This window comes from Gorilla gorilla, chromosome 7 (genome assembly GCF_029281585.2).
Source record: "Gorilla gorilla gorilla isolate KB3781 chromosome 7, NHGRI_mGorGor1-v2.1_pri, whole genome shotgun sequence".
In the NCBI taxonomy this organism is placed as follows: domain Eukaryota; kingdom Metazoa; phylum Chordata; class Mammalia; order Primates; family Hominidae; genus Gorilla; species Gorilla gorilla.
In genome coordinates this window covers 105,818,726-105,841,521 of record NC_073231.2, presented here as the reverse complement: position 1 = coordinate 105,841,521, position 22,796 = coordinate 105,818,726, and the positions used below count along the sequence as shown (strand labels likewise).

The window sequence follows — 22,796 nt, the reverse complement described above, 5'->3', positions numbered from 1 at the left end:
TGTTCATTAATCTTTGCATACATAGCACCTAGCCAGGTGTCTAAGATGCAGTAGATGGAGTACTCAGTAAATGCTTCTGTTGTTAACATGGACCCTTTAAGTCTTTTAAAAGATTATTTTAAATAAGACTATTACTTGCTGTTTGGTACAAATTTATATCTGTATCTGTCTATTCTGAGTTGATCTAGATATTATCAGTTTCAAATTCTAAGTATATGAAATAAAATTGAAATAAAATATAAGTTAACTAGAGATTTTTAGTAAAACTTGATTTAAAATATCAGGGCATGACATATCCAGTATGCAAACATTTTTTAAACAAAATGTTATTAAATTGCTTCTCAGATATACATAACTATTATTGAGAGACATGACAATTAGTAGAATGGAACAGATATTTGTGGCAGGTTTGCTGGAGGTTCTATGTATATCTTTCCATTCACTCTTTTTTTTTTTTTTTTGAGGTGGAGTCTCACTTTGTCACCCAGGCTGGAGTGCAGTGGCATGATCTTGATCTTGGGCCACCGCAATCTCTGCCGCCCGGGTTCAAGCAATTACTTCTGCCTCAACCTCCTAAGTAGCTGTGATTACAGGTGTGCACCATCACGCCTGGCTAATTTTTGTATTTTTAGTAGAGATGGGGGTTCACCATATTGGCCAGGCTCATCTTGAACTCCTGACCTCAAGTGATCCACCCGCCTTGACCTCCCAAAGTGCTGGGATTGCAGGCATGAGCCACTGCACCTGGCCTCCATTCGCTCTTATGCTTTTCTTTATGTCTTCCACAGCATTGGATACCAGATGGAAAGACTTAATGGCAGAAAGGAGTAATTAGCAACAGTCTTAAGAACTCTGCAGCTCAATTTGGTAGGGCAGGTAGTCTGTTGGGTCTCCAGAAGACTAATAGCCAGCTTTTTAGTCCTAGTGTATTCTTGCCACTTGTTTCCAAAAAAAAGTATTTCAAGCCACTTTGGAAAGTAACACAAGTGTGTTAGAAATGTTGTGAACATAAAGGAAAAAAAAGAGGCACATAAACTCAAATTTACCATAATAATATTTAGTGCTTCCTCAGATTTTTGTAATCTGAGAAAAATTGACTACTGTTGAAGAAATTGGAAAACAAAAGGAAAAACAAAGTCTTTCGAATAGATGCATTGCTTCGTGTTAAGTAGTTTTACCCATATTTTCAAGAAAAATATCACGTGGGCTTATTTGCCTTCTCTTAGTTTTTAAAAAATGCCTATGTTGAGGTGTCTGCTAACCATTGTGGCTTCTCTTAACATCTTCTCCCCTCTTCCCTCTTCTCCTTCAGTATCTTTTTGCCACGTACGTTGCTCCTTCTGCCACTCTTGACATTGGACTCCAACAGGAAAAGAAAAAAGAAATTTATATGAAAATACAGCCACCATTTGAAGACCTTTTTGACACAGCAGAGGAATATATCCTTCTCCTCCTTCTTGAGCCATGGACAAAGATGGTAAAATCAGACCAAATTGCTTATAAAAAGGTACCGTGCCACCGATAAATTGAGTGTGAAACCATTCAGGTTTACTACAATACTCACGCCTGTTATCCCAGCACTTTGGGAGGCCGAGGCAGGTGGATCACCTGAGGTCAGGAGTTCAAGACCAGCCTAGCCAACGTGGTGAAAACCCATCTGTACTAAAAATACAAAAATTAGCCAGGTGTGGTGGTGGGCGCCTGTAATCCCAGCTACTTGGGAGTCTGAGGCAGGAGAATTGCTTGAACCTGGGAGGTAGGGGTTGCAGTGAGCCAAGATCGCACCATTGCACTCCAGCCTGGATGCCAAGAGCAAAACTCGGTCTAAAAAAAAAATTAAAAAATAAAAAATAAAATAAAAATAAAAAATTGTTAGGTTTACTGCTGATGATAAGCAGCATTGTTAACTTGCAAGAGAAAAACTGAAAAAGGTCTCACGTGGCCCTAAGATTTAGAGTTAAGATTTGGGTAGCCTCAAAATTTGGGCAGGGAAAGTATTTACCCACTTCAATTTTTTTTTTTTTTTTTTTTCTGAGTCACAGTCTCGCTCTGTCACCCAGGCTGGAGTGCAGTGGCATCACTTGATTTTTTTTTCTTTTTTTTTTTGACGGTTTTCTTATTGTTGTCTAACGAAAGACTTTATGTCATTTTTTGCTCTCCGTATAAGTATGTCAGGGTAGAGAAATCTGAGTTTTGGTTTCCTGTGAATAAGTAAATATGCCCTTCTTGCTAGTTTTCAGCAGTGGCCTGAATTTTGATTAACAGAAAAGCCTATTTCATTTTATGCTAGATGAGTTTCAGTTAATATTACACCTATGGAAAACATAAACGTTTCATATGTATTGTGGAAAGCAGATCCTCTGACTTCGGTACTTCTATTTTAAAGTACCCCCAGATGTTCATCAGGTCAGACTGCTTGACTGGATACAAGTTTCAGCACGTCTTTTGTCATCCTGAAAGAGGTCATTTTAAGCCTCAATGCTTGAATATTTTCACTATTTTATTAACGGGTGGAGGCAATTAATTTAAATATTTACTTTGAATCACAAATTAAAACCATCTATGTATACGTTTTATATTAAGTTAATGCATGTACTGTGTACCTGAGGTCATTTCAGGCGGAATTCTGCTGCTTTTGCATTGTTATTCTTTGTTCACATCTCCTCAACAACTTCTTAGATTGTCATACAAAATTAATACCAAAACACCTTGGATAGAGTTACCTTATTGGATCGTGACTGAAACAACTATTGTGATTTACTAAGTTCAATGACCAAAATAATTAGATTTCTCTTTGTCCTGAAAAATTAGCCTAGTATCCTTTTTATTATAAAAAATGCACTTATTACAGTAGGGAAATTTGGATATCAGATGAAGTTTTAAAAAATTCTCTCCAGTCATTATTTTAAATATAGTGTATGCCATAGAGGATGCAATGGTTTAAAAAAAAAAAAGATTTGGAATTACAACTAACTTCCCTAAACCAAAAAGTTTCGGCATTAGTCATGATTCTTATAAAATGGATGAAACAAATTGTACAGTTTTTAGTAGGAGGAAAAATAAATCTCTCTTAGTTCCAGGACTTATCTAAAAGATCAGCTGACTGTATTCTGTAGACTCTTTCCCAAAAAGAATAACCCAGCAGACTATCAAAGCTAGCTATTAAATAAAGAAAGTTCTCAGGCAGCTCTTCAGCCAAGCTGATTTTCCCCTGCAATAGAGAAATAGAAAATGGTCTTGTTCTCCTGACTATATGAAGTAGTACATTACAAACTCTGAAGACAGAGACCTGCTATGAGGTTTTATTTGATGATTGATGGTCTCCTCTCTTACTACAGCATTAAAGCCTTTGCTCACATACTAATAACAACATGGAGTCTGGTCATTTCTTGTTCTGTGAATTATTTGGTTCCTAAAGCTAGTGGCATCTGCTTTTATGACTATTATCAAGTTATATTGAATAGAAGCTGGAAATGTGACTAATATATTTGCATCGTTTGTAAGTTTACATTCCTCCAGAAAGGAGGAATGATCTTTCGTGGCACTATATCATTACATAGAAATGTATGCATTTTTTATTGCATGCTTTTGAAGTGTGACCCTGCTGTAGCTAATCTTTTAAACTATGTTATCTTCCTGCTTTTGCTTTGAAAATAATTTCCTTTATTGGCAACTGTATTTGTTTTTCAGCCCACTGTTACTAGCAAATTGTACATTCTCTTGATGTCACAAGCTTTATTTATTTTTTTTAGGTGGAGCTGGTGGAAGAAACTCGACAGTTAGACTCCACATACTTCAGAAAGCTACAGGCTTTGCATAAAGAGACATTTTCCAAGAAAGCTGAGGTAAGGCAACTTTCTACTTAGAAAAACAAACTTTTTATCCTGGAGAGGGTTACCACTTTATGTATGGGGCAGGGGGAGATTGTAGAGTGACGAGATCATATAGGCAGTTTCATTTTTCTGCTGTTCCTTTGCCTAGCATGCTGCATTTGACAGGTGTTACATTTTATTGACATATTTGACAAGGGAGCCAGAAAAACAAAGCAGATGAGGTATTTGGTAGGGAGCCAGGCCACTCATTTGCCTTAGCTAAGACCAGACATTGGAGCCTTCAACTGTGTTATATTCCTTTGAATGTTATCAGTTATTTTCTATATGGCAGCTGCTCTTTCTATTTGTTGTCAGGTTACAAAACAGTTAAATTAAGTTTTCTAAACAGAAAAGAAACTGTTGCGTGACAGCAATAGGGAAAACAATGAAGAAAAAGTATGGGAAGGAATTGAGGAAGACGGTAAAAAGATCATAGGATTGATTAGGATATTAAAGTGTTATTTTGATTCATAAAGTTGAATCTTTTGGATTGGCTAAGTAAACATAATAAATCCTTAAAGCCATAAAATTAAATTTGTGCATCTACATAAAAATGACAGTTAATTGACCTGGAAAGTGTTTAAGATATATTAAAATTTTTGGAACAGAAACACTGGTATGGTATGATCGATCCTGTTTATGTAAAATTATATATGTATTTCTGCATGTATCCATAAGTATAAAAAGAAATATCTGAAAAGACACTCACCAAAATATTAAAGATAGTTAACTCTGAGTGGTAAGGTTTCAGGTGATTTTTTTTTAAACTTTCTTCTTTGTACATATCTGAAATTTTTATTCTTATCCAGAAGTTCTCTATTTGATACACTACTACTAGCTTGCAAAGGATACATAAAAATCCATAAAGGTAGCAAGATATAAGGTTGTATTGTAAACTCTATGAACTAAACTTTATAACACTATCCACAATCCTTCTACATAAGGAAAATTAATTTTTAAAACATTGGTAGCTTATCTCATGGATCCTTTACAAAAACAAATAGGGAGATGAATTAGTTATGTAAGGAATTATATAAGGAAGGGCCTTACAAAGAATAAGACTCTTTTCCCCTTTGCCCTTTCGTGCTTGTAAACTGTTCACAAAACATCAGAGGTCATAAAATTACCTAAAAATTAACTTTTATATGAAGGCGATTATATTTATATTATATTTTAATATTATATTTGAAGGATGTATTATTAGATAAGTAGCTTGTATTACTCTATAACTTTTAAAAATTATGTTATAAAAGAATGTTTTATGTTTATGATACATTGTTAAGAAAAAGAACCAGGTCACAAAACTATAAATAGGTGCATAATCCTATCTTTATATTTTGAAACTACATCAGACATTGTAAATCTCTTCATGAATTCAATCTGCTGAACTATGCAACCATCATAGTATCTAATCTTCACTTTTTATTTTTGTTTTTATTTTTAATTTTTATTTTTATACTTTTCTTTGTTTTTTATAAACTACACATATATATATAAGTAAGACTGGAAGGATATATTAAAAAATGTTAATGGTGGTTATCTTTGAGTGGTAGTATTATGTATGATTTTTATTTTCTTATTACAAAAGACATTTTACTTATATACTTAGAAAAATATATCAAAGTTAATAATTTACAAGCAAGTGCTTTGTATAGTAAATATTTACTAAACATTTATGAAAAGAAGGGAATGGAATGAAAATAAACAGAACAGAATTTGATATGTTAGAATCTGAACCAGACTCTTTACCAGATTCTAAAGTCTTTACCCACTCTGCCATTGAATTATTAAATGGCTTTGGCCTAATGGTTGATTTTTCTTTCAGTTTCTCTACTTAAAATTGTAAACAATCTGTTGTGTTTAAGAGATTTTTGCTGAAAAGTACTATTTCACTAGGACACCACTTGTGAAATTGGAACTGGCATTTTATTACTCTCTAACGTCTCTAAACAAACAGAATATTGGGATAATGTTCCTGCAGAATACAAGCATTTTAAGTTTAGTGATCTGCTTAACAACAAACTGGAGTTTGAACATTTCCGTCAGTTTCTTGAGACTCATTCTTCAAGGTGAGGGACATAACCATATATTTCTCACTGAAAACATTTTTCTAAGCTACTATTTTTGATTCAACATATTATAAAAGTGATTTGGTGCTATAACAGATTTTACTCATGTCAATAAAAACTGACAAACATGATTATCTGAAATCTGTATGGGTAACTTTTTAAAGATGGAGTACATTTTGATTGTAGCAACCTCCATATTGTTCTTTTAAGTGGTTACATAATGTTGATACTTTCAGCATTGGCTAAGTTAAAATACCACTGTGCTTTATTTTTTCTCTTTTCTACTGTTTCTTTCTTTTATATTTCTCTAGACTGGTATTTTAATTACTATTTCTGGAATGTGTCCTTTTTATATTTCATTGAGATATTGAAATTATATTTTATAATTTTTATTAACAGATTTATAAATGAAACATTGTAGTTTTACCCAGAATCTTGGAACCTTATAACATATTTATCTAATATAAACTGAAGTATTCAATATATTTTTTTCCTATTAATATTCTCCCTAGTTAACACAAACTGGTTAGATCTGGGAGCCAAATTTCGCTGTATATGGTTTCCCTTCATTGTAATGAGGATTTTTCTATCTTTTTATTTTTTATTTATTAATTTTTTTAATTTTTGTGGCTACATAGTACATGTATATATTTATGGGGTACATGAGATGTTCTGATACAGGCATGTAGTGTGAAATAAGCACATCATGGAGAATGGGGTATCCATTCCCTCAAGCATTTATCCTTTGAGTTACAAACAATCCAGTTATACCTTGTTATTTTTAAATGTACAATTAAGTTATTATTGACTATAGTCATCCTATTGTGCTATCAAATAGTAGGTCTTATTCATTCTTTTTTTTTCTTTTTTGAGACAAGGTCTCACTCTGTCGCCCAGGCTGAAGTGGCATGATCCTAGCTCACTGCAGGCTCCGTCTCCTGGGTTCAAGTGATTCTCATGCCTCAGCCTCTGCAGCAGCTGGAATTACAGGCATGTGCCACCACGCCCAGCTAATTTTTCTATTTTTAGTAGAGATGGGATTTTGCCATGTTGGCCAGGCTGGTCTCAAACTCGTGACCTAAAGTGATCTGCCTGCCTGCCTTGGCCTCCCAAAGTACTGGGATTACAGGTATCAGCCATTGTGCCTGGCCCTTATTCAAGCTTTCTATTTTTTGGTACCCATCAATATGAGGATTATTCTAAATTTGACCTTTTGTCGAATGACATGACGTATTTGGAAATTTTCTCGTTTTTGAAATTGATGAAATTAGTGAAAGAACTCTGAGATCCCACCAATAATGGTGACGGATTTTTTTTTCTGATCCCAAAATTCCTTTGTCATCATTCATATATTTAGCCAGGATTAGGAGTGTAATAGAGTCGAGTGAACTAGCCTAGAAAGGGATCAGAGATACAATATTGGGTTCGTTATTTCCATGATCTAATGCTACTAGTCAAGATAGCCACTTTCTAAGTTCTGTCAAAACAACAATCGGGTGTTTACTAGAATTTAGAGGAAGAAATATGAAGAGCTATACATTGTTTTTGTTTTCATTTTAGCATGGATCTTATGTGCTGGACAGACATTGAGCAATTCCGGAGAATAACTTACAGAGATCGAAATCAAAGGAAGGCAAAATCTATATACATTAAAAACAAATACCTTAATAAAAAATATTTCTTTGGATCCAACAGTCCAGCTTCTCTGTATCAGCAGAACCAGGTATCAACATGCAAACCTATTTTTTTAATTGATGTTTGAAAACCGGTATTTTATTTCTATTTTTGCCAACAACCTGAAAGTCTCTTATCTTATTTTCTTTTGCTTATGACTAATGTGTTAAAGACCTTTGATATTTATTTAGGTATTTATGAGCATCTATAAATTAAATGTCTTTAATATTCAAACATTATATAGTATAAAAATGTGTTACTCTAAAAAGTAGTTTATAGAATAAAATAACTTTTATTCACCTACTCATTGACTCATTCAATAAATTTGAGTGCCTTCACTATGCCAGACTGTTCTAGGTGCTCAAGATAAAGTGGTGAAGAAGATGGACAAGCTCCCTGCACCTGTCAACATGTAGGAAAACAGCTGTTATCAACCATTAAGCTAAATCTCTACCACTTTTCTGTTCTTCTCTGAACTGATATTACTCTAAATATAATCGATCTTTGAAAATCCTCTTTACTATGGAACCTTGAGCAAATATTATAAAAGAAAGAAAAGAAAATCCCCCTTACAATTGTATTTTCCCCAGAAACTATTTTTATTAACCAGGACAGTTAGAACATTTTGTTGGACCAAAGTCCTATGGCCTTAATCACAATTTATTAATAACTAAATAACTACAGTGTCATTAGATTGACAGCAAGAATATAAGATTGGTCTGGGCGCGGTGGCTTACGCCTGTAATCCCAGCACTTTGGGAGGCCAAGACAGGTAGATTGTTTGAGGTCAGGAGTTCGAGACCAGCCTGGCCATGGTGAAATCCTGTCTCTACTAAAAATACAAAACTTAGCCAGGTGTGGTGGCACACACCTGTAATCCCAGCTACTCGGGAGGCTAAGGCAGGAGAATCCCTTAAACCCAGGAGGCAGAGGTTGCAGTGAGTGGAGATTGTGCCCCTGCACTCCAGCCTAGACAACAGAGTGAGTGAGACTGTGTCTCAAAAAAAAAAAAAAAATATATATATATGTATATATATATATATGTATATATATATATATAAAATTGGGATTCAGCAGTAGGTTTGTGTTCATGTAACACTGCTCATGAAATATGACTCAATTTTTATACTTTTGAAATATAAATAATTATTATAATTTATTTAGCTTGAAGTTTGTTAATATTACATTCATACCTAAAGATGTAATGTATAGTTTATGATTTTTTTTTTGTTTGGTAGTTTACAAGAATGCATGTTCTAATGGTATATATTAATAAAATACAAATTTCAGATTAATGCTAAATTCAGTAAATTAAAGAAAAACTCAGAGAGGTTCACAAGTAAGGCATACCAAATTTAAAAGCTAGATCTTTGGGGTGCAGGAGAAATTGGCAAAAGTCTTTGGGAGCGAGAGGGAGCAGGAATTCTGGAATTAAGCAACTTTGACAAAAATGCTTTGTCCTTAGTTCCCTGAGATACAAATCTGGGACACATTAGCAAAAGTGGTTGGGTGTCTCAATAAGCACAAGTATGAAATAAACACATGGAAAGCATTTGTTTTCTATTTGGCTTGTGCTACATTGCGTGAGGTTTCATGGTATCTCATGCTACTGTGTGAATCCTCCATAGTACACACAACATGCTGAGAATCTAAGTCAGTGAAAGTCACCCATTGCTATCATAGCAAATAGATGTGCTTACTACAGAGGATTTTCCCCAATTATCTTTGTTTGTCTTTGTCATCACTTTTAAAATGTATTTTATACTTAAGGATGTCTGCATCACATTGTTTTATAAAGATAGTGCTAGTCCAGATTTCAGTTGTGCAGCCAATTTGCTCTTTGATTAGCAAGGTAGTCTTTTTTTTCTTTTTCTTTTTTGTTTTTATACAGAAAAATATTAGTGTTGATATTATTTAATGATATTATTAAAGGAGAACTAAGAAGAGGATTTCCTTTTTGTTTTTATATAAAACAATAGTATTAGTAGTGGTATTATATTAACATTATTGCTCAAAGGAGAACAAAGAAGAGGGCAGTTGTTCCACTGAGCAATCCAGAAATTTTGAGTGGTATGTACACAGAAACAGGTAGAAACAAGAATGAGTTATGGCAGGAAAAAGCCATTAGTAGCTTGTTGAAGCCAATCATTAAGCAGAAGGAAAATTTAGATCACAAAGAAGTTGTGTTTTACAAATGGTACTTATTATCTATAAAACATGACCTTTTTCTGTTTCCTGTTGCCTCTGTTTTCTGCTTAGAGGTTGTTGGAAAAGCCCTACATTGCTATCACTACAACTGCACTGTTCTGGGTGCATAGTGCACTACAGCTGCCATCATCCTATCTCCAACCCAACATTTGTTGGTAATATACGTATTTATAATATCTGAGTCAAGGTTGTCTTTTAACTAATGAACACATTTTCCTCATCCACAGAAGAAAATTCTTAAGTGGATCAATGTGACTAGAATCAGAGATTCATAGGATATTAGAAAACTAATAGACTAATGTCCTCATTTTTCAGTTGGAGATACTGAGTCCATGGAGGGAAAAAAATGCCATTGCTGTGGTCACACAGGATAAAAATCCCACTTCTGTGTTCTTTTTGATGTATCATAAGTAAGCACAAATCATACATCTAAAACAACCAGCACATAAACCACAATTGTCTGTCTGATTTTAGGGGAATTATTGCTCAGTATAGCCAGGAGATGTTATACAGAAAATGAAAATTGGCACCCCTCAGGGTGCAGCAAATGGTTTTGTAGTGAATGAATGAATTAATGACTATTAGTGTTTCTTTTAGAAAGCACAGTAGTTTCTGTTTCCATTTTAATTTTCTTAGGTAATGCATTTAAGTGGTGGCTGGGGGAAGATTCTTCATGAGCAGCTTGATGCACCTGTTCTAGTTGAAATCCAGAAGCATGTGCAAAATAGGCTAGAAAATGTATGGCTGCCATTGTTTCTTGCAAGTGAACAGTTTGCAGCACGTCAGAAGATAAAGGTATATAAATTAGTATAATCTTTTGATAGCAGTTGTCAGTACCTCTGAAAACTTCAAATGTACATACCTGGTGACCCAGCCATTGTCCTTTTTTTTTTTTTTTTTAAGGAATGGGATCTCTCTGTCACCCAGTCTGAAGTGCAGTGGTGTGATCCTAGCTCACTGCAGCCTCGAACTCCTGTGCTCAAGCAATACTCCCACCTCAGCCTCCCAAGTAACTGAGACTACAGGCATGCACTACCATGCCCAGCTAATTGAAAAAAATTTTTTTGAAGAGATGGAGTCTTGCTATGTGCCCAGGCTGGTCTCAAACTCCTAGGCTCAAGCAGTCCTCCTGCCTTGGCCTCCCAAAGTGCTGGGATTACAGGTGTGAGATGCCATGCCAGGCCTTAGTCATTGTACTTCTGTTGAGAATGGTTTGAAATATGGAGTCAGCCACGTGTGGTGGCAAGCACCACAGCTGGGACACCAAGTAGTCCCAGCTACTTGGAAGGCTGAAGGAGGAGGATTGCTCGAGTCTAGGAGATCGAGGTTACAGTGAGCTATGATCACATCAGTGCACTCTAGCCTGGGTGACAGAGTGAAACCCTGTCTCTAAAATAATAATAATAATAATTTTTTTTTAAAACATGGAGTCAAAATTCCCAAGTTTTTGGTTTTTTGTTTATTTGAGAGTCAGGGGTCACCCTGTTGTCTCAGTGTCCAAACTAGAGTGCAGTGGCTATTCACAAGCACAATCATAGCGCACTACAGCTTTGAAACACTGGGGCTCAATCAATCTTCCTGCCTCAGCCTCTGAGTTGCTAGGACTATAGGAAAGTTCCACAGTGCCCAGCTGTGACTGCCAAGTTTTAATCTCAACACTGCCACATATTAGTTGTACCACCTTTAAGTTTCATAAATTGTTTCCTCATTTGAAATATTGAGTTGGTCATAGTAATTACTTAGTAAGGTTGTTCTGAAAAATGAAGTGAAATTAACATGTGCTTTGTTTCTTAGAATGGTGCCTGGCACATGGCAAACACTCAAATGTTATCTATTAATATAGTTGTTATTTTTAATATGATTAAGTCCTCACACAAGTGGACAAGGTTATACAAGGATATTCATTGCAATATCAAATGGGAGAAGAATTAGATAAGTTATGATAATTCTGTACTATGGAAAAATATGCAGATTTCCTTAAAAAATGAGATTAAAAAATAAAAATGAGATTTCCACATGTACTATATGAAAGATGTCATTTATTGAACAAAACAAGCAGGATGCAGAAAAATGTATAGAAGGTAATCCCATTACATTTACTTACGTCTCTGTCTATGCATATCTATCCATCCATCCATCCGTGTATGTTTATGCTTATGGTAGAAAAACACCTAAAAAGATCTGCCTCCTGGGAATGGGTTTGGGGAGTGAGGATTTTTACTTTTTATTTTGTAAAGTGGGTTTGTCTTTGCTTTGCCTTGTTTTTATTTTATAAGAAGTATTTCTTTGATAATTTAAAATGTCATTAGCACACCTTGTTTTTAGGTTTCAGGCAAACCTGATCTTTATAAAAATAACACAGGGGTCAGAAAACATGCAGTTTTGGATTTTAGTATGCAAAGCCACATGTCATTAATACTAATCAGGAAGAACCTGAAAAGCTTCATTCTATATTCAGTTTCTCAAACACTTTGTGGCCTACTTGTTTGGAAATATCCTTAGTCATTTGAGCTGAGCAACTTATGGAAAACACAGTACAGCTGGGAAGACAGAATTTATAGTATGAAGAAGGAGGATTGACTTTAGGAAAAATGTTTCTGGAAATAAGTTTTGGGAAAACTCAAATCTCCTCATTGTCTTTCTTTAGGCTAACTCCAATTCTCTATCCAAAGTCAAGTAAAAGGACATCTGGCTTGCTAATATTATTTACCACGTTTCCTCATTATGTTTATCACTGTAATTTTATTGTAATGCATAGTCATTTCTTGACTTAGCGTTCTTTAGGTGGGCCAGCAAAATAAACTGATTTTGGCAACCTTGAACCAAAGACAAAAGGAAGGGTGAGGATTGATTCTAAAATGCTGCTGGGGCATCTCACACACTTAAGAGTTGATGTCCAAGCTTTAGAAAAGATGTAGGCCAGGACAGCCCTAGGAACCCAGCAAGAATTCTCGGATCTTTCCTCCTGGCTCTGTCTATCAAAAAGACTTAGCCCCAGTGATTCTAGTCCTTATCTCTCTAGATCTGCTTCTGGATCTATCTGCTATGGACAGGGAGATAGAGTCAATAGCACAGGTTTGTTATGAGTGGTTCCCAAGAAAGGGGAAATGATATGAATAGGCAATAACCCCAAGAAATATCTACTGTATTTCCATGTTGAGTAACTTTTAGTACTCTTTTAAAATTAGTTGTGAAAGTATATGGCTAGAAAATAGCTAAAAAGTCTGAGAAGTCGTAATTGTCTTTCCAGCTTCAGTTCCCATGTGAGCTCAAGTGAAACTATCATCATTTGGGGCAATAACAGTCGGATAGTATTATCTCTATTTTACAGATGAGGATAGAGTGTTCAGAAGAATTTGGTACCTGACCACAGGGCTTCCATTTTTAAGTTTGAGCCTCTTTCTCCTAAACTTCACTATCTCTTGTCCAAGTTAACCTTTATCTCATTTTTTTAGCTACTTAATTAGTAAATGATTTCAAGCCTTTAGTCTGAATAACTGGGATAAAATAATTGGTTTTGCTTTCAGGTACAGATGAAAGACATAGCAGAAGAGCTCTTACTACAGAAGGCTGAAAAGAAAATTGGGGTCTGGAAGGCAAGTAATGTTTATTATATTCTTCCTCTTGTAAGTTTTGCTCTGTTAAAGTATTGTTTTTCTTTCCCCTTCTTGTTCAAAAATCCTCACTGAGGACACACTGTTTTCTAAACTGACAACTGAGCACTGATACTGTTTTTAATTGATGAATGGAATTTGGAGGAAAATGTGACTCTATCAGAACTCTGTTCTTTTTTTATATATATACTTTAAGTTCTAGGGTCCATGTGCATAACATGTACGTTTGATACATAGGTATACATGTGCCATGTTGGTTTGCTGCACCCATCAACTCATCATTTACATTAGTTATTTCTCCTAATGTTACCCCTCCCCCAGCCCCCCACCCCCCAACAGGCCCCAGTGTGTGGTGTTCCCCGCCCTGTGTCCAAGTGATCCCATTGTTCAATTCCTACCTATGAGTGATAACATGCAGTGTTTGGTTTTCTGTCCTTGTGATAGTTTGCTGAGAATGATGGTTTCCAGCTTCATCCATGTCCCTGCAAAGGACATGAACTCATCCTTTTTTATGGCTGCATAGTATTCCATGGTGTATATGTGCCACATTTTCTTAATCCAGTCTATCATTTATGGACATTTGGGTCAGTTCCAAGTCTTTGCTATTGTGAATAGTGCCGCAATAAACATATGTGTGCATGTGTCTTTATAGTAGCATGATTTATAATCCTTTCAGTATATACCCAGTAATGGGATTGCTAAGTCAAATGGTAATTCTAGTTCTAGATCCTTGAGGAATCGCCACACTGTCTTCCACAATGGTTTAACCAATTTACACTCTCACCAACAGTGTAAAAGCATTCCTTTTTCTCCACATCCTCTCCAGCATCTGTTGTTTCCTGACTTTTTAATAATTGCCATTCCAGCTGGCGTGAGATGGTATCTCATTGTGGTTTTGATTTGCATTTCTCTGATGACCAGTGATGATGAGCATATTTTCATGTCTGTTGGCTGCATAGATGTCTTGTTTTGAGAAGTGTCTGCTCATATCCTTTGCCCACTTTTTGATGGGGTTGTTTTTTTCTTGTAAATTTGTTTGAGCTCTTCGTAGATTCTGGATATTAGCCCTTTGTCAGATGGATAGATTGCAAAAATTTTCTCCCATTTTGTAGGTTGCCTGTTCACTCTGATGGTAGTTCCTTTTGCTGTGCAGAAACTCATTAGTTTAATTAGATCCCATTTGTCTATTTTGGCTTTTGTTGCCATTGCTTTTGGTGTTTTAGTCATGAAGTCCTTGCCCATGCCTATATCCTGAATGGTATTGCCTAGGTTTTCTTCTAGGGTTTTTATGGTTTTAGGTCTAACATTTAAGTCTTTAATCCATCTTGAATTAATTTTTGTATAAGGTGTAAGGAAGGGATTGAGTTTCAGCTTTCTACATATGGCTAGCCAGTTTTCCCAGCACCATTTATTAAATAGGGAATCGTTTCCCCATTTCTTGTTTTTGTCAGGTTTGTCAAAGATCAGATGGTTGTAGATGTGTGGTGTTATTTCTGAGGCCTCTGTTCTGTTCCATTGGTCTATATCTCTATTTTGGTACCAGTACCATGCTGTTTTGGTAACTGTAGACTTGCAATATAGTTTGAAGTCAGGTAGCGTGATGCCTTCAGCTTTGTTCTTTTTGCTTAGGATTGTCTTGCCAATGCGGGCTCTTTTTTGGTTCCATATGAAGTTTAAAGTAGTTTTTTTTCTAATTCTGTGAAGAAAGTCATTGGTAGCTTGATGGGGATGGCATTGAATCTATAAATTACTTTCGGCAGTATGGCCATTTTCACAATATTGATTCCTCCTATCCATGAGCATGGAAAGTTCTTCCGTTTGTTTGTGTCCTCTTTTATTTCGTTGAGCAGTGGTTTGTATTTCTCCTTGAAGAGGTCCTTCATATCCCTTGTCAGTTGGATTCCCAGGTATTTTATTCTCTGTGTAGCAATTGTGAATGGGAATTCACTCACAATTTGGTGCTCTGTTTGTCTGTTAATATTGCATAGGAATGCTTGTGATTTTTGCAATTGATTTTGTATCCTGAGACTTTGCTGAAGTTGCTTATCAGCTTAAGGAGATTTTGGGCTGAGATGACGGGGTTTTCTAAATATACAATCATGTCATCTGCAAACAGGGACAATTTCACTTCCTCTTTTCCTACTTCAATACCCTTTATTTCTTTCTCTTGCCTGATTGCCCTGGTCAGAACTTCCAACACTACGTTGAATAGGAGTGGTGAGAGAGGGCATCCTTGTCTTGTGCCGATTTTCAAAGGGAATGCTTCCAGTTTTTGCCCATCCAGTATGATATTGGCTGTGGGTTTGTCATAAATAGCTCTTATTATTTTGAGATATGTTCCATCAATACCTAGTTTATTGAGAGTTTTTAGCATGAAGGGCTGCTGAATTTGTTGAAGGCCTTTTCTGCATCTATTGAGATAATCATCTGGTTTTTGTGATTGTTTCTGTTTATGTGATGGATTACGTTTATTGATTTGCATTTGTTGAACCAGCCTTGCATCCCAGGGATGAAGCAGACTTAATCGTGGTGGATAAGCTTTTTGATGTGCTACTGGATTTGATTTGCCAGTATTTTATTGAGGATTTTCGCATCGATGTTTATCGGGGATATTGGTCTAAAATCCTCTTTTTTCGTTGTGTGTCTGCCAGGCTTTGGTATCAGGATGACGTTGGCCTCATAAAATGAGTTAGGAAGGATTCCCTCTTTTTCTATTGATTGGAATAGTTTCAGAAGGAATGGTACCAACTCCTCTTTGTACCTCTGGTAGAATTCGGCTGTGAATCCATCTTGTCCTGTACTTTTTTTGGTTGGTAGGCTATTAATTATTGCCTCAATTTCAGAGCCTGTTTTTGGTCTATTCAGAGATTTAACTTCTTCCTGGTTTAGTCTTGGGAGAGTGTATGTGTCCAGGAACTTATCCATTTCTTCTAGATTTCCTAGTTCATCTGCGTAGAGGTGTTTATAGTATTCTCTCATGGTGGTTTGTATTTCTGTGGGATCAGTGATGATATCCACTTTATCATTTTTTATTGCGTCTATTTGACTCTTCTCTCTTTTCTTTGTTAGTCTTGCTAGCAGTCTATGAATTTTGTTGATCTTTTCAACAAACTAGCTCCTGGATTCAATGATTTTTTGAAGGGTTTTTTGTGTCTCTATCTCTTTCAGTTCTGCTCTGATCTTAGTTGTTTCTTGCCTTCTGCTAGCTTTTGAATTTGTTTGCTCTTGCTTCTCTAGTTCTTTTAATTGTGATGTTAGGGTGTCGATTTTAGATCTTTCCTTATTTCTCTTGTGGGCATTTAGTGCTATAAATTTCCCTCTACTCACTGCTTTAAATGTGTCCCAGAGGTTCTGGTACATTGTGTCTTTGTTCTCATTGGTTTCAAAGATCATCTTTATTTCTGCCTTCATTTCGTTATTTACCCAGTAGTCATTCAGGAGCAAGTTGTTCAGTTTCCATGTAGTTGTGTGGTTTTGAGTGAGTTTCTTACTCCTGAGTTCTAATTTGATTGCACTGTGGTCCAAGAGACAGTTTGTTGTGATTTCTGTTCTTTTACATTTGCTGAGGAGTGCTTTACTTCCAATTATGTGGTTAATTTTAGAATAAATGTGATGTGGTGCTGAGAAGAATGTATATTCTGTTGATTTGGAGTGAAGAGTTCTGTAGATATCTATTAGGTCTGCTTGTTGCAGAGCTGAGTTCAGGTCTGGATATCCTTGTTAATTTTCTGTCTCATTGATCTCTCTAATATTCATAGTGGGGTGTTAAAGTTTCCCATTATTATTGTGTGGGAGTCTAAGTCTCTTTGTAGGTCTCTAAGGACTTGCTTTATGAATCTGGGTGCTCCTGTATTGGGTGCATATATATTTAGGATAGTTAGCTCTTCTTGTTGAATTGATCCCTTTAGCATTATGTAATGGCCTTCTTTGTCTCTTTTGATCTTTGTTGGTTTAAAGTCTGTTTTATCAGAGACTAGGATTGCAACCCCTGCTTTTTTTTGCTTTACATTTGCTTGATAGATCTTCATCCATCCCTTTATTTTTAACCTATGTGTGTCTTTGCATGTGAGATGGGTCTCCTGAATACAGCACACTGATGGGTCTTGACTCTTTATCCAATTTGCCAGTTTGTGTCCTTTAATTGCGGCATTTAGCCCATTTACATTTAAGGTTAATATTGTTATATATGAATTTGATCCTGTCATTATGATGTTCACTGGTTATTTTGCCTGTTAATTGATGCCAGTTTCTTCATAGCATCAATGGTCTTTACTTTTGGCATGTTTTTGTGGTGGCTGGTACTGGTTGTTTCTTTCCATGTTTAGTGCTCCCTTCAGGAGCTCTTGTCAGGCAGGCCTGGTGGTGACAAAATCTCTCAGCATTTGCTTGTCTGTAAAGGATTTTATTTCTCCTTCACTTATGAAGCTTAGTTTGGCTGGATATGAAATTCTGAGTTGAAAATTCTTTTCTCTGAGGATGTTGAATATTGGCCCCCACTCTTATATGGCTTGTAGGGTTTCTGCCAAGAGATCGCTGTTAGTCTGATGGGCCTCCCTTTGTGGGGAACTCGACATTTCTCTCTGGCTGCCCTTAACACTTTTTCCTTCATTTCAACTTTTGTGAATCTGACAATTATATCTTGGGGTTGCTCTTCTCGAGGAGTATCTTTCTGGTGTATTCTGTATTTCCTGAATTTGAATGTTGGCCTGCCTTACTGGGTTGGGGAAGTTCTCCTGGATAATATCCTGAAGAGTGTTTTCCAACTTGGTTCCATTCTCCCCATCACTTTCAGGTACACCAATCAAATGTAGATTTGGTCTTTTCACATAGTCACATATTTCTTGGAGGCTTTGTTCTTTTCTTTTTACTCTTTTTTCTCTAACCTTGTCTTCTTGCTTTATTTCATTAATTTGATCTTTAATCACTGATACCCTTCTTCCATTTGATCGAATTGGCTATTGAAGCTTGTGCATGCGTCACGAAGTTCTCGTGCCATGGTTTTCAGCTCCATCAGGTCATTTAAGATCTTCTCTACGCTGTTTATTCTAGTTAGCCATTCATCTAATCTTTTTTCAAGGTTTTTAGCTTCCTTGCGATGGGTTCCAACATCCTCCTTTAGCTCAGAGAAATTTGTTATTACCGACCTTCTGAAGCCTACTTCTGTCAGCTTGTCAAAGTCATTGTCCATCCTGCTTTGTTCCGTTGCTGGTGAGGAGCTGCGATCCTTTGGAGGAGGAGAGGTGCTGTGATTTTTAGAATTTTCAGCTTTTCTACTCTGGTTTCTCCCCATCTTTGTGGTTTTATCTACCTTTGGTCTTTGATGTTGGTGACCTACAGATGGGGTTTTGGTGTAGATGACCTTTTTGTTGATGTTGATGCTATTCCTTTCTGTTTGTTAGTTTTCCTTCTAACAGTCAGGTCGCTCAGCTGCAGGTCTGTTGGAGTTTGTTGGAGCTCCACTCCAGACCCTCTTTGCCTGGGTATCACCAGCGGAGGCTGCAGAACAGCAAGTATTGCTGCCTGATCCTTCCTCTGGAAGCTTCGTCCCAGAGGGGTAGCTGCCTATATGAGGTGTCTGTCAGCCCCTACTGGGAGGTGTCTCCCAGTTAGGCTACATGGGGGTCAGGGACCCACTTGAGGAGGCAGTCTGTCCGTTCTCAGAGCTCAAACGCCGTGCTGGGAGAACCACTGCTCTCTTCAGACGTTTAAGTCTGCAGAAGTTGTCTGCTGCCTTTTGTTCAGTTATGCCCTGCCCACAGAGATGGAGTCTAGAGGCAGTAGGCCTTGTTGAGCTGCGGTGGGCTTTATTTTCACATCATAGTACAGCAGCTTTCAACATCTGACCCACGTTTCAGTGACTTGCCCAAGAACCAGATGCATTGTAGAATTCTGATACATCTCTTCAAGAGCCCCCACATTGCATGCCAAGAATGTTGCAGGACTTTTCCTTCGTTCAGCTAAAGACTGGATTCTTGTCCATCCCACGGCCAGGAAAATTTAGGCTTGGAGATGGTTTAAAGGGTGAATAAAGCTGGGTTTTATTGGGTGAAAAGGCAGGGGGAATAAACGGGAAACAGGGTCCCTCCGCAAGGCCAGAGTCCCCTGCTAGAGGCTTCCCGTCGGCCCTTGGAATTCAGAACTCTGTTCTTTTTTAAAAAATTATTTTTTATTATTAGGGTCTTGCTCTGTTGCCCAGGCTAGCGTGCAGTAGTATGATCATAGCTCATTATCACATCTAACTCCTGGGCTCCAGTGATCCTCCCGCCTTCGCCTCCTGAATAAGGAGCTCTATTCTTAAAGAAATCCTTGACCTGCTCAACCTTAGAAGTGTGTGATTGCCTTAAGTATGTATTTTTTCTTTATTCTGCATGTCATGGATTTACTGAGACAAGCTGTGCATTCCAACATATGACAGTTTATTATTGAGAGTAAATTACACAACAAATGAGTAGCATGCAGCAGAATCAGCAGGTTAAATCGTCTTACATTATGACTTTCATTTATCTGTCTGTCTATCTATCTATCTATCTGTCTGTCTGTCTGTCTGTCTGTCTATCTATCTAGAGACAGAGTCTCGCTCTGTCACTCAGGCTGGAATGAAGTGGGACAATCTCAACTCACTGCAACCTCTGCCTCCCAGGTTCAAGCAAGTCTCGTGCCTCAAACTCCCCAGTAGTTGGGATTACAGGCACGCACCACCACACCCGGCTTATTTTTTGCAATTTTGGTGTAGATGGGGTTTTGCCATGTTCCCCAGGCTGGTCTTGAACTCCTGAGCTCAGGCAATCCACCTGTCTTGGCCTCCCAAACTGCTAGGATTACAGGCGTGAGCCAGCACGCCTGGCACATTATCCCTTCTATTTAGAACTGCATTTTAATCATAACTGTATGCTGCTCTCAGGCATCCTTACAAGGGCACTTTGCCGAGCAGGAGCACACATAAAAAACCAAATCAAATTGAAATAGAAATAAAAATATTAAAAGCAAAAAGATAGAATTTTAGCTTTAAAAGAATTAAGATAACTATCATTTTGGTGACTTAAAACCACTACAATATAATACCTGGCTAGAAATGGCCTGTTTTACTTTGTAACAAGCATGATAAACATAGTCTTCCTTTTGAGCTTATAAGTTTATGTGTATTTATCCTTCCACAGGTCCTAATAAAATGTCCAACTAGACCTAGGTGACCCTCTGCTAACTAACAAAAATAGATGTTTATTTGAATATTGGAGGAATGTATGTAACTGTTAATATGCTCTTTTGTGTATTTTCCTCTTGAAAAGAAACTTTTTTAATGTTTGTTTTTTGCTATAATTTTGATTGAAATATTACATAGAATGGAATTATTTTTATATAATTATTACATATATTTTATTATTTTGTTTAAATTACAGGTTTTAAATTTCTAAGTTTTAGTATCTTAAGCAGATCTTAAAATATTATTTGCTGAGTGGGTTTTAAATAAACGTCCGAGTCTAATACATAGTTGTTCCTATCTGTAGGGCTATAATTTTAATATGGACCATATGGTGGGGGTCTTAACTTTTTGTCCACAGAACATGACATGTGTCTCACTAAAATAGTGATGGACATCTATTCACTTTATCCGGGTTAATGACACTACCATTCATCTAGACTGCCTGGAGTCGCCTTCACTTTTCAGTTTCCAACTCAGATGTCATCCTCAAGGCCCTTCTCTGTAAACGTTTTACTCCTCCAGGCAGAATTAGTTACTCCTTCCTTTGTGTTACCATGGCACTTTTTAAAAATATAACTCTCTACACACTTAAATTGATGGTCACATATTTGTTTCAAGGAATTTATTTTATGTGTTGCTAAATCCATCTAAATCATTGTCTTCGGAATGATACTTCCTTGCATGGTTGTAAGCTAAAAATCAGCTTCGGGGAACTTAAATATTAAAATCTATTTAGTGAATTCAATAAAATCGATTTCTTATGTTTTCAATCTGAAAGGCTAAATGGGGCTGAATATGTGATTTTAAATGGGCAAAATTTTAAAAAGTAGATATTTTATATTTCCAAATTGTAAAGATAGAAAATAAATGTTGATAAAAATACCTTTAGGTGTTACTAAAATGTCATGGGTGCTTCTAGCTTTTATGTTATGTAAAGTAAACCATCAGTCAAAGGAATTTTATTAAAATAATTTATTAATAATCATTATTTGTTATCATTATTTTTAATCATAATTTATTAAAAATAACATAAAGATGTCTCATCTAAAAATATAATATTTTCAGGATAAAATTATAGTGAAGCTCTATAGTAAATTATTTAACTTATAGAATCAATTGATAATTTTTTCTTAAAAATGAGAAATATATTAAATGTTTAACTACTTTTACTTTTTAAAAGGCAGGAGAATTATATATTAATATATACATGTAATAATAAAATAAATAATGTAATAACATATAATCATAACATTATGATTACTTTGTTCTGTTTAAGCACAGAACTCATACAATGCACTAAAAAGTAGTTTTTCACCATAATCTCAAGCTGTAATAACTGTTAACATTTTTAAACATTGTAGTCATACGGTCTAAATCATCTAGTCATTTCTTTTTCACTCTACCTCCTAAAAATGAAGCCATAAAAATATAAAGGAGACAAAAGAGAAAGTAATAGGTGAAAATGTTGCGAAATTCTATTATAGCCGTGCCAGGAATTTCAACAGGCAAAATTATAGGAGATAGAAGTTGGTAATTGTTAGCCTAATTAATGAGCTAATTTCCTATATTCTCTGTTTTGGACAGCCTGTGGAGAGTAAGTGGATCTCTTCATCTTGTAAAATCATTGCTTTTCGCAAAGCATTATTGAATCCAGTTACTTCAAGACAATTTCAACGTTTTGTGGCTCTAAAAGGAGATTTATTGGAAAACGGTTTACTCTTTTGGCAAGAAGTACAAAAATATAAGGTATTGTATTGGGAGCTGGAGAAAACCACCTGTTTTGAGGAGGAAATGCATTAAAATATCAGATTTTTAACTAACTTTATGCACAAGATTTGTATAAGATATCCCAATTTTGCTATCTTCTTCCTACCAGTATATAAATATTGAGATGTTTATTGTCCAATCTCTAGATACATTTATTATTATACAGTGAAGAGTAAGAGTGAGCCCTGGAATGATAACACAGGTTGGGCATTCCAAGTCTGAAAATCTGAAACCTGAAATGCTCCAAAATCTGAAACTTTTTGAGTGCCAATGTGATACTTAAAGTAAATGCTCCTTGGAGTATTTCAGGTTTTGGATTTTTGGGTTTGGAATGCTCAACCAGTAGGTATAATACAAATATTCCAAAACCAAAAAAGAATCCAAAATCTAA

General features: G+C 36.1%; 1 protein-coding gene and 1 non-coding gene across 18 annotated transcripts in view; one reads left to right on the top strand and one right to left on the bottom strand.

Moving 5' to 3' along the window:
• Positions 1-22,796, top strand: part of RGS22 (regulator of G protein signaling 22) — a 164,498-nt gene that overhangs the window by 106,991 nt on the left and 34,711 nt on the right. For 14 of the 17 annotated variants that reach the window (XR_008667633.2, XM_055348123.2, XM_055348117.2 and 11 more), the window contains 7 exons: positions 1,313-1,507; positions 3,753-3,845; positions 5,769-5,941; positions 7,502-7,664; positions 10,460-10,618; positions 13,351-13,419; positions 22,223-22,384. Coding sequence is in view for 16 of the 17 variants with exons in the window: in XM_055348123.2 (XP_055204098.2) it covers positions 1,313-1,507; positions 3,753-3,845; positions 5,769-5,941; positions 7,502-7,664; positions 10,460-10,618; positions 13,351-13,419; positions 22,223-22,384 (1,014 nt within the window). In the remaining variant the exon portion in view is untranslated. The remainder of the gene's footprint in view (positions 1-1,312; positions 1,508-3,752; positions 3,846-5,768; positions 5,942-7,501; positions 7,665-10,459; positions 10,619-13,350; positions 13,420-22,222; positions 22,385-22,796) is intronic. The other 3 variants (XM_055348115.2, XM_055348122.2, XM_055348113.2) reach the window with 1 other exon arrangement.
• LOC115935703 (small nucleolar RNA SNORD77) lies at positions 5,214-5,280 on the bottom strand. Its single transcript, XR_004071322.1, has one exon. It is a non-coding gene; the product is annotated as a small nucleolar RNA SNORD77 (small nucleolar RNA).